Source organism: Belonocnema kinseyi, chromosome 2, assembly GCF_010883055.1.
Source record: "Belonocnema kinseyi isolate 2016_QV_RU_SX_M_011 chromosome 2, B_treatae_v1, whole genome shotgun sequence".
In the NCBI taxonomy this organism is placed as follows: Eukaryota; Metazoa; Arthropoda; class Insecta; order Hymenoptera; family Cynipidae; genus Belonocnema; species Belonocnema kinseyi.
This window is the reverse complement of record NC_046658.1, coordinates 175944800-175957612: the sequence shown is the minus strand read 5'-3', so window position 1 is coordinate 175957612 and position 12813 is coordinate 175944800. Positions and strand designations below refer to the sequence as shown.

General features: G+C 22.1%; 2 protein-coding genes across 2 annotated transcripts in view; one reads left to right on the top strand and one right to left on the bottom strand.

The window, feature by feature from the left end:
- The window catches only part of LOC117183072 (dynein heavy chain 7, axonemal), a 68045-nt gene extending 65812 nt beyond the window's left edge, over nucleotides 1-2233 (bottom strand). The window contains exons 1-2 of the mRNA XM_033376228.1: nucleotides 2189-2233; nucleotides 1544-1899 (exon numbers count right to left, since the gene is read on the bottom strand). Coding sequence (XP_033232119.1) covers nucleotides 1544-1899; nucleotides 2189-2233 — 401 coding nt within the window. The remainder of the gene's footprint in view (nucleotides 1-1543; nucleotides 1900-2188) is intronic.
- A 5453-nt stretch (nucleotides 2234-7686) lies between these two features.
- The window catches only part of LOC117167512 (zinc finger protein 708-like), a 25636-nt gene continuing 20509 nt past the window's right edge, over nucleotides 7687-12813 (top strand). Inside the window, exon 1 of the mRNA XM_033352511.1 lies at nucleotides 7687-7883. The gene's annotated coding sequence lies outside the window, so the exon portion shown is untranslated. The remainder of the gene's footprint in view (nucleotides 7884-12813) is intronic.

Sequence of the window (12813 nt, the reverse complement as noted above, 5' to 3'; positions counted from 1 at the left end):
TTATTAGAGATTTAAAAAAGATTAGAAAATTTTAAAGTGAATTTTTGTGAATTTGCAAATTTACAAAATTAAAAAAAATGGAGTATGTTTAAGAGATATTTAGAAATTTTGAAAAGATTATAAAATAATGTATAAATTTTTATTTCGGACAATTTTAACAGATTTTAAGGCAATGCAATTTTTTAGGCTTCCTTAAAAAGTTTTTAATAGTTTTTTGTATTCAATAAATAATTTAATTTTAAAATTTCCTAAGAATTTCCAAATATTTTCAAAATACACGAAAAAGGAATCGGAAATATTTGAAGGCCATTTTTTAATTATGCAGAATTTTTTTAATAATAGGCTAATTTGTAATTATTATCAAAGGTATTTAGAAGGTTTATAAGTTTTAAAAGACGTACAAATAATTCAAAATTGGAAAATATTTCAAAAATTAAAACCAGGATTCAAATCATTTCATAAAATTTCGATAAAGAGTGTGAAAGAAATTAAATCCAAATTTTTTAACTTTGCAAGATTACAATATTAAGAAAAAAACGAAGTAATCTTAAGAGATATTTATAAATTTTGTAAACATTTAAAAAACATTTCAAATAAGTTATTACAGTTTGGAAAAAGAGTAAAATAAACTTTTTTAATTTTAATTTTGCAAGACCACAAAATTTTTAAAAAAAATTGAGAAACTTTAGAGATATTTAAAAATTTTGAAAGTTTAAAAAAATAATCTATATCTTTCCAAAATTTCGAAAATTTTAAAAGGTTTCAACAAAAATAGAACTCTTTTCCAATAATTCTACGCAATTTTAATTCGTTTTTTATTTTTAATAAAAAATTGTAAGAAACTGTTTGAAGAGAACTGAAAAGATGATAAAAATTGTACAAAAATAACCCGGAAGATTTTAAGGCAATTTATTTAAGTATGCAGAATTTTGTTTAAATATAGGAAAAATTTTAATCATTTTAGAAGGTATTTAAAAGTGTCTTTAAGAATTTTGAGCGGTATCAAGAAAATAAGAAAATTTCCTTATGATTCCTTAGAAAATTTGAAATGATTTTTTGTTTTGAAAAATTGATGTTTAAAGAAAATCCAAAATTATTTAAAATCATTCCAAAAGATTTATAAGAATTTATAAAAATTGGTAAAATCGTGTGAAATAAAAAAAATGGTCTAAAATTTCTTTATTGTTTTCGACACTTTTTAAGTCTTCAATAATATTTTTAAATTGCCTATATAATCTTAGAAAAATTATATTTGTGTAACTTTAAATACAAAATGATATTCCTCATTTCTTTTTCTCGGGCCAAAAAATGCAATTTTAGCTTCTATTTAATTTTTAATTTTAATTCTTAATGTTGGTTTTTTTAATAAAATTGTTGAATTTTAAATTTGAAAATATAAATTTTGAAACAAAAATGGAATAATTTAATTTTCGGTTTAAAAATTTAAAACAATATATAAGTAGTTTTCCGAAATTTGGTATTGTTATAAATGTGTATAAAATAATTTATACTTGTTACAAATGAAGAAAAAATATATAAATACTTTGGTAATTCCAGAAAGCTGAGATCTCGATATTTTTCAAAATTGCACAGCAACTCGGGAAGAACTTCTGCTTTGCTCACTATGTTTCTAATTAATTTATGAGAAAGAAAGTATTTTTTTGCTATTCGCTCTCGATTTCTCAAGAATTTATTCCTGTTTTCTGTGCGTCCCGGCAATTTAAAATGTGGATCTGATAAATCACTGCCGCATTCCATGCTTAAAATTTGTCGTTTTCCCAATTTATGTAAATCCTGATAATAACGCTCTCTCGTTTCTTCCATTTGTTTTTCAAAGATTTCGTGATACTTCGTTCTCAAATCCTCCGGTATTAGCCTTTTGATATCTTCTTCCCATTCCTGAAGATTGGACATTTTCAAAAATTAACTTTTAAATTCATTCAGGGAGCGGATTAAAGTCACATGCGGAAATTCCCGGCACTCATATGCGGAGATGCCCATTTAGACCAGTGGTAAACGTGCGCGCGCACGCCGGGCACACGCGTTGCTAAGCAACCACGCCCCTCCCTTCCGAACCGACGGTTCTCCGCAATGTGAGAGCCGAGCTGTGTTCACCAGCTAAATTCGCAGTGGCTGTAATCCGCTCCCTAGAATTCTTTTTTTTTTTAATCTGAAATTTTTTAATTACAGGAAGGAGACCAGTCGTTGGAAGTTGGTCTGCATATTCTTTCATTTTCGAAATATAATAATCTTGAGGTTTTTCTAGAATGCATTCGTAATGTGGTTTTTGATGTTCTTTATTCTTAAAGTAGACGATTTTTGCCTTTTCCGCTGACTCTTCGAAAACTTTATGAAGCCTTCGTGATCTAACCTATTATAATTATTTTATTTTTAATGGTACATTGAAAAAAAAGTATGGGTGAAAATAATATAAACTTCATAACAATTATTTGCAATAATAATATTTGATAATTGATAATAAATTTAGACAAAAACGTAAATAAGAATTTTCGTTTAAAATAATGAAATTATTTTTTCTTAAAAATTATATTTTACTAAAAATTTACTGAAAAAAATAGTAAATTCACATATATTACAACTTAAAGTTATGGCATTTTCAATTTAAAAAATCAATTTTTAACCAAGAAAAAGAGGAATCTTCAATCAAAACAATTAAATCTTAAAGTAAAAAATGAATTGCTCACAAATTATTTCAACTATCAATCGAGTAGTTTAATTTTTAATCAAAAAAATTTTCATTCCTCAAGAAAAATGTAAAAGTTCATACTTTTCCGGAAAAATATTTTAATTTTAAATGAAAAATAATTGAATTCCACCAAAGACGATTTTTTAACGAAATACATGATTTTGTAATCAAATAGGGAAATAAAAAGATCAACTTTGAACAAAAATAGAATAAATCAATTTTTATTCAAAAAATTTAGTTTCGAACCAAAGAAAAATTAATTTTAAACAAAAAGGGTTTAATTTTTAACTAAAGGTATGAATTCTAAATAAAAATTATAAATCTTTAACCAAAAATATTAATTATTAACAAAGTAGTTCAATTTTCAAACAAGTAGTTGCATTTTCGACCAAAGCATTTAAAATTTTTAAATAAAAAGAGGAGAAAAAACATGTTGAAGAATTAATTAATCTTCAACAAAAAAGTTCATTTTTTAAACAGAAAAATCAACTTTTTATTAAAAATGTCGAAGCTTCAACCAAAAACTTAATTTTTAATAATTTATTTTAACTTTTAACCATTTCATTGAATTTTTAATTTTTAAAAATGTCATCCAAAATGTTGAATATTCAACTTATTTTCAAGTTGTCTATAAAAAAAATAACCGTTTTTCACAGAATACATGAATTTTGAAGTGGGGAGGATACCTTTTCAACCAAAAAGGAATAGTTATTACTGTCATTAATAAAATTAATTTCTAACAAAAAAAAGGAATATGCAAAACAAAGTTGAAATTTTAATGAAATTAATGGATTTTTAATCGAATAAATAATTTGTTAACCAAATAAATCAATTTTCAACAAATTAGTTGCATTTTAAGCTGATCAATATAAATTTTCAACCAAAAATTGAATAGTTACATTTTCAATTATAAAATTAATTATCAACCAAAAAAAAAAAAACTTTCCTTTGAAAATAATGAAATTTTTGATCAAAGAAATGAATTTTGAACAAAAATAATGAATTTAAAAAATACATGAATTTTTATGTAAACAAAATTCAATTAAAACTGAAATAGTTCTCATTATCAGTAAAAAATTATTTTTTAACCACAAAAAAAATCTTAACTCAAAAAACATCAAATTTTTTACTAAAATTATGAGTATTTAATCAAAACAATATATTTTCAATGAAATAGTTAAATTTCTAACCAAAGAAGATAAATTTTTAAGAAAAAATGAAATATTTAAATTTTCAGTTGAAAAATTAATATTGTACCAAGTAAAAACGAATTTTTAACCAAATATTAACATTTTCAAGCAAAGAAATCAATTTTGGAAAAGGCAGATGAATTTTTAACCAAAAAGATCAATTTTCTATAAAAAATAATTTTTTAACAAAATTCATGAATTTTCAATAAAAAATATTCATTTCAAACCAAAAATAAAACAATTACTATTATCAGTAAGAAAATGCATTTTTAACATATCAAAAAAAGAGTTTTCAACAAGCACATTTTTTAATTTTCGACTAAAAAAAAAATAAAATAATTAATTACCAAATAATTGTTAATTAAGTGTGAGTTAAATTTCTTAATTTTTAAGGATACAAATAATAATATTAAATCAAAAATATACAAAACGAAATATAAAGCCTTATCAATGTGAAAATCACAAAGCGGGGCAGTTTCTGCATTTTCGGAGATTCCTTGCATTTTTTTTAAATATACTGCCATGTAAAAAATTATTATGTTGGAAGGTGCAATGGTTATTTTAACATTTTCAACTTTTGCCATTTTTCATCAAATAAATTTTTAATCAGAAAAAAAATTCAAGAAAATAGTTAAATTTTTAACAAAATAAATAAATTTTAGACTGATTATATGAATTTTCTACTGGAAAAGACAATTTTTTAACCATGAATGGAACATTGGTTATTATCAGTAATTGAATACATTTTTAACGAAAAAGAAACTATCAACAAAATAGTTCCATTTACTTCTAAAATGATGAATATTTTATTCAATTTTCAAACAAAGAAATTAATGTTCCACCCAAAAAGAACAATTTTCAACCAGGACGGTTGATTTTCTACACACACAAAAATATTTAAAAAACGGTATGAATTTTGAATGAAATATTTGAATTTTTAACAACAACAAAAATATGGATTTTCAACCAAAAATGAAATAGTTAAATTTTCAGCTAAAGAAACCAGTTCAAAAAATGGTTAAATTTCAAACCAATCAAATGAATTTTCAACTAAAATGATGAACCTTTAATCAAAACAATGAAATTTCAACCAAAAAGATACATTTTAAAACAAAAAGATTAATTGTTTGCCAAAAAATTAATTATCAATAAAATAAATTAATATTTAACTAAAAACATGAATTTTTCAGAAAAATGATTAATTTTCTTATCACAAAGACGAATTTTACACCAAATACTTGAATTTTCAACTAAAGAGTATACATTTTCAATCCAAAATTTAGCCGAAAACAAGAATTTTCGTCTAAGTTTTATCTTTATTAAAAAATACAAATTTGTAAGAGTTTCTTAAAATATATATAATAATATAATTATTTTCAAAAACGGAGAATACAAAGATAAAGAGGAGGTTAAATTTTGATTTAGCCTGAATAAAATTTCTTAAATTTACAAAATTAAAAAAAAATGGAGTAAGTTTAAGAGGTACTTAGATATTTTGAAAAAATTATAAAATAATGTATAAATTTCGATTTTGGAAAATTTTGAAAGATATAAAAAAATGCAATTTTTTTAAGATTCTTTCCAAAATTGTCAAATTTCAAATTATTTTTTATTTTGAAAATGAAGCTTTAACTGAAATTTGAAAAAGGATTGAAATCATTTCAAATTATTTCATTCAATTTTAGTAAGCTTGAGAGATATTTAAAATTTTGTCAAAGAATTAAAAATAATATCAATCTTTATAATATTTTTCGAAAATTCAAATAAAATGTAGATTTTTGAAGATTTCCAACAAAAAAATTTAGAAGCTGTTTAAGACTTTTGAAAGGCCACAAGTGAACTGAGAAAATGTTCTTAAGATTATTGACAACATTTTAATTTTTTTTCGAAATTTGAATTTAAGAGGAGATATAAGAAGATTTAAAACAATTTTAAATAAGTTAGTACAGTTTGGAAAACGAGTAGAATACATTTTTTTTTAATTTCAATTTTAAAAGATCACAAAATTTGTAAAAAATTGAGAAAGTTTAAGAGATCTTTAGAAATTTGGAAATTATTAAGAAATAATGTATAACTTGTAAATATTTCGAAAAATTTAAGAAGGCTTCAAAAAAATTCAAATTTTTTTTATAAATCCTACACAAATTTTTAATGGTTTTTTATTTCAAAAAAAAAATGGTAAGAACATATTTAAAAACAACTAAAAAGACTTTCAGGAATTTTTCTAAGTATGCCGATTTTTTTTTTAATATAAGAAAAATTTTAATTATTTTAGAAGGTATTCATATTTTAGAAGGTATCAAGATAATAAGTACATTTTGTGAAGATTCCTTGCACAATTTGAAATTTTTTTTTTTGAAAAATTAATTTTTAAAGAAAATTCAAAATTATTATTTATTATTATTTTTGATGCTTTGAAGTGGTTAAAAATATTTGAAAACCTGAAAAGATTTCCGAAAATTTATGGAATATTTTTTAATTTCTTCTTCACTTCTAAAAATGCTAAATATCTTTTAAACTAACTCCATATTTTTCAAATATTCTGTAAAATGGTGTAAAACAAAAAAAAAAAATTGGTCTAAATTCTCTTCAGTTTTTTCGACACATTTTGAATCTTCAAGAATTTTTTAAAAATTTTTCTAATAATCTTAGCAACATTATATTTGTGTGACTTTAAATACAAACTGATAATACTTATTTATTTGTTCTTTGGTTACAGAATGTAAATTTAATTTTCAATTTTAATTCTTAATTTTGGTATTTTATTGAAATTGTTGAATTTTAAATCCAAAAATATAAATTTTCAAACAAAAATTTAAAAAATTAAATATATAACTGGTTTTTCGAAATTTGGTAAAGGTATACAAATATATATAATATAAAATAATTTATACTAGCAACAAATGAAGAAAAAATATAAAAATACTTTGGAATTTATACTTATTGAATTTTAATAATACTTTTTGAAATTTTAACAACAAAATTATAGATTTTCAACCAAAAATAAAATTGTTAAATTTTCAGCTGAAGAATCCAATTTTTAAAAAAATAGTTAAACTTTCAACCGAAGAAAAGAATTTTCAATCAAAAATATCTATTTTTGAACAAAAAATAAATTTTCTAAAAAAAAAGTAATTATCAATAAAATAAATGAATTTCTGAGTTGAATCTTTATTAAAAAATACGAACTTTTAATAGCGTTTTAAAATATATAATAATATAATTATTTTAAAAACCGAAGAATATAAAAGATAAAGAGGGGGTAACATTTTAATTTGGTCTGAATAAAATTTCTTACATTTTAATAATGAAAATAATAAATGTAAAATATTTAAAACGAGTTATAAAACCTTTTCAATGCGAAAATCACAAAGCGGGTTAGTTTCTGCATTTTCTAAAATTTCCGGCATTTTTGGTACAGGAGTAATTTTTGGTTTAAATGTACTGCCATGTAAAAGATTATAAAACTCGGAAGATGACATTTTCACTGAATTCACATATAATAAGTCCAATTATCTTTGTTTACAAAATACAGGCAATCCGGTGAACTGTCACTCACATGACTACTAAGGTCAAAATAAAATCTAATAAACACACATTAAATGATAAAAACTTCTGTATTCTATTTTTGAATGGCTAAATAAAAACACAATTCACTTTCGAGTATTTATCGTCCTTATTTTATAAATAAAGTAACAATATTTCACCAAATAAAATCATATTTATGCGAAAATTGGCCCAATTGGTATTTTCGATAATATCGATATCACAACTATCGATAACTGTCAGACTCAGCTCTTTCTGTTAGTGATTTTTTGTTTGCAGAAAAACGATAAAAACAACCAGGAATGTCCACCTGTAACAGCGAAATAAAATTGCTCAAAAAACAGAAAATAATCAGCCTCGTTATGTGCATATTTTATGAAAATCAACAGTATTTGTGAAGAAAATTTGCAATCGTAGCAGAGATTTTCAATAGTTTGGAGGTTAGTTTTCTCATTTTCCGACTTTTCCTACGGGCGTCTTTCCAAATACATTTTACAATAAATGCCGGTTTTTATTTGATTCAATATATAATAAATAATGTTGCATATTTAAAGAATATGCAAAAATAAACCAAGATTTGTGTATCAGTGGTTGTTATAGTTAAAAACACGTATGGAGTTCGTATTCAAAGAAATTGGACTGGTGTAATTAAATGTCCGTTTAATTAAAATATATATATTTTCACTCTCGGATCTTTTCAGCGATGTCTTTTTTATGTGTAAAAATTAATTTAAGGGCAATAGGGATAAGTGTGATAACCAGAAAATTTGGAATGAAAAAAAAATTAGTTACAGTGGTTTTCTCCTGAAGATTATTTTTTTTAGTTCTAAATTTTATAAATTGTTGAAAATTTAAAAATGTTGCTTTAAAGTAATACTTGTTTAAATTCATATTTTGACGTTGAAAACTCAAATAAATTTTTTGAGCCAATAATTAAATTATTTTTTTCGAAAATTTGTATTTTTAATTTAAAAATTTGTTTATTTTTGTAAAAATTTCATCTATCTTGGATAAAATGCAACTATTTGGGAGAAAAATCTACAATTTTGTTAGAGTCCTCCTTTTTGGTTGAAGATTCGAGTTTCTTCTTAGAAAATTTACTTCTTGTTTACAAGTTAGATTTTGGTGATGAAAAGTCCAACCAACATTTTTTTAAAATGAAAATTCAATTCTTTCGTCGAAAATTTATATTTTTATCCAGAAAATTTATCTGTTTTAGTAGAAATTTCATCTTTCTTGGATAAAAATACAACTTTTTGGATCAATATTAACCTTATTTGCTTAAGGATTCAATGTTTTATTAAAAACTCAACTAAAATTTTTTTAGCCAATAAATAAATTATTTTTTCGAAAATTGGCATTTTTAATTTAAAAATTCATCTATTTTAGAAAAAAAATTTCTTTCTTGGATAAAAATGCAAATTTTTGGAAGAAAGTCAGTTAAAGTTAAAACGTCATTTTTCTTGGTTGAAAATTCAACAATTTTTTCGAAAAATCATATTTTCTGGTTAAAAATTGGTGTTTTTTTTTTTGTTAAAAATAGAAGAATCTTTGTGGAAAATTGTTAAAAAGTCATCTTTTTTAGTTGAAAATTCAACTGTTTTTTTGAAAATTCAACAATTTTGTAGAAAATTTAGTTGTTTAAATTCATATTTTGGCGTTGAAAACTCAACTAAATTTTTTTAGCTAATAATTAAATTATTTTTTTCGAAAATTTGTATTTTTAATTTAAAAATTCGTTTATTTTTGTAAAAATTTCATCTATCTTGGATAAATTGCAACTATTTGGGGGCAAAATCTACAATTTTGTTAAGAAAAAAGAAAATTTTGGTTGAAAACTCAAGTGGCTTCGTAGAAAATTTACTTCTTGTTAAAAAAAAACCAGAAAGGACGACTTTTTAAAAAAAATGTTGAATATTTAAACAAACGATTACATTTTCACCCAAGAAATTTTTCATTCACTCCTAATTTTTACTAAAATAGATGAATTTTTAAACTAAAAAGACAAATTATCAACAAAAAAAATCATTTAATTTTTAGCTAAAAAAAAATTTAGTTGAGTTTTCAACGCCAAAATATTAATTTAAACCATTAGCCTGAAGCAAAAAAGATTAATTTTTATCCAAAAATTGGCATTTTTATCATAAAAAGATGAAATTTCTACTAAAACAGATGAATTTTCTAAATAAAAAAGTCAATTTTCCAAGAAGATACTTGAATTTTTAATAAAAAAATACAAATTTTTAACGAAAAAGTTGTTTTTGTGACGAGAAAGGATGATTTGTTAAAGAAACTGATGAATTTCCAATCAAATGATTACATTTTTATCTAGGAAAATGCAACTATTTCGTAGAAAATTAACTTGTTTAGATTCCTATTTTTGCGTTGAAAACGCAACTGAATTTTTTTAGCTGATAATTAAATTATTTTTTTCGAAAAATTGCATTTTTAATTTAAAAATTCATTTATTTTGTAAAAATTGTGTCTTTATTGGATAAAAATGTAATTATTTTTTGAAAAGTCATACTCTTTGATTAAAATTTAACTGTTTCATTAAAAATTTGTATTTTTTTAAAGAAAATTTCCGACAAAAAAAGATTGAATTTTCATCCAAAAAATATGTTAGTTGGACTTTTCAACAACAAAGTATGAGTTTTCAACAAGAAATAAATTTGCTACGAAAATATTTAGATTTTCAACGAAAAAGGAGATTTCTTAACAGCATTTTTGATTTTTCGACCAAATAGTTGCATTTTATCAAAAAAAAAGATGAAATTTCTACCAATTTTTTTTTTAATTTTATTTTTCAGCCAAATAAAAATCTGAGTTTTAAACAAGAACTCGATTTTCTACGAAAATGCTTGAATTTTCTTTCAAAAAATACAAATTTTTAATGAAATAGTTAAATTTTAACCAAAGAGTATGACTTTTCACAAAATAATTACATTTTTATCCAATAAATATAAGACTTTTATTAAAATAGATGAATTTTTAAATTAAAAAAAAAGAATTAAAAAAAAATCATTTAATTATTTTCTAACCAAATTTAGTTGCGTTTTTAACGAAAAAATATGAATCTGAACAAGTTTATTTTCTAAGAAATAGTTACATTAAAAAAAAAAAAAAAACAGTTGATTTTTCACCCAAGAAGGATGACTTTTTAACAAAATATTGAATATAAAAATGACAAATTTTCGACAAGAAAAAAATTAATTTTTTATCTAAAAAGGATAACTTTTTGAAAAAATTGTTGAATTTTCAACCAAATGATTACATTTTCATCCAAGAAAGAATGACATTCTACTAAAACAGATGAATTTTGTAATAAAAAACAAAAATGTTCAAAACAAAATTTGAATTTTTCTCCGAAGAAGGTTTTAGTTTAAATTTTCGACATCAAAATATGAGTTTTAAACAAGAAGTAAATTTGGTACGAAGACACTTGAATTTTCAACAAAAAAGGGGCACTCTCAACAAAATTGTTGACTTATCCACCAATTAGTTGCATTTTTATCAAAAAATATGAAATTTCAAAGAAAATAGATACATTTTCTAATTAAAAAGTAATTTAAAAATCTATCTATTTTAGTATCCATTTAATCTTTTTTTGATAAAAATTCTATTTCTTTTGTTGAAAATTTGCCTACTTGATTTAAAACTTCATCTATTTTAGTAGTAATTTTTATATTTTTTTGATCAGAATGCAAATTTTTCGATGGAAATTAATCTTCTTTGCTTAAGGATTCAATATTTTGTTAAAAAGTCGGTTGAACAAAATTCTTAAATTTTTAACCAAATGGTTAGATTTTTATTCAAGAAAGGAGAAGTTTCCACTGAAAGAGGTGAATCTTTAAATAAAAAAGACAAATTTTGTGAAAAAAATATTAATTTTCTTTTAAAAGAAGATTTTAGTTTGACTTACAACATGATTTTTTAACAAGACGTAAATTTTCTAGAAAGATACTTGTTAATACTTTGTTGAAAATCTAACTATTTTGTTGAAAATTCCTCTATTTAGTTAAAAATGTGTCTTTTTTGTGTAAAATATTCAACTTTTGGGTTAAGAATTCATCTTTTTGGTTGAAGATTCATTATTTCAGTTTAAAATTAATTTCATCATTCAAAATTTAACTATTAAATTGAATTTTTTTCAATTCAAAATTTTATTATTCCATTTTTTGTTGAAAATTTATATTTTTTTATAGAAATTTAATCTTCTTAATTAATAATTCACCGGTTTTGTTGAAAATTTAATTATTTGGTTGGAAGTTCATCTCTTACGTTAGAAATTTGTCTTTTGTTTTTTGTAAAAAAATTCAGATATTTGGTCAAAATTCCTTTTTTAAATTCTCTGATTTTTCGTTGACAAATTTTGTATTTCGAATTTTCGAATTCATTTATATATTTTCAACAAGAAAAATATGACTTTTTAACAAAATACTTGAATTTTCAAGAAAATAATTAAATTTTTAATCAAATAATTAAATTTTCAACCCGAAAAGATGAATTGTCATAAAAAATTGCAATAGTTGTTATTTAAAAATATGAATCTTTATAGTAAAAATGAATTCTTAACAAAGTTGTACAAACAAAATTTAAAAATAAAATACTTAGTTGAATCCTCAAACAAAGAAGATTAATTTTCCACCAAACTGTTGTATTTTTTATTCAAGAAAGATTAAATTTCTACCAAAACAGACGAATTTTACAATCAACAAATCAAATTAAACAAAACAATTTGAGTTTTCAACAACAACCAGTTAAATTTTAATAAAAAATGGTGACATTTCAACAAAGTTGTAGAATATTCAACAAAATAGTTAAATTTTCATCCAAAGAAGATTTTAGTTTGACTTTTCAACATAAAAATCTGATTTTTAACAAGAAGTAAATTTTCTACGAAGATGCTTGAATTTTCTGTAAAAAAATACTAATTTTCAACAAAACCGTTGAATTTTAAACCAAAAAGTATGACTTTTCACGACATTTTTTGAATTTTCAACCAAATGATTACAATTTCATTCAATAAAGGTACATTTTTTATTAAAGCAGATGAATTTTTTATATTGAAAAGACAAATTTTCAAATAAAAGAATTGAATTTTTAACCCTAAAGGATTACTTTTAACAAAATTCTTAAATTTTCAACCAAATGATCACATTTTTATTCAAGAAAGGTGAAATTCCCACTGAAAAAGATGAATCTTTAAATAAAAAGGACAAATTTTGTGAAAAAAGTATTAATTTTCTTTTAAAAGAAGATTTTAGTTTGATTTAAAACATGATTTTTTAACAAGACGTAAATTTTCTAGAAAGATACTTGAATTTTCAATCTGAAAAGACGAATTTTCAGCAAAACGGTTAAATTTTT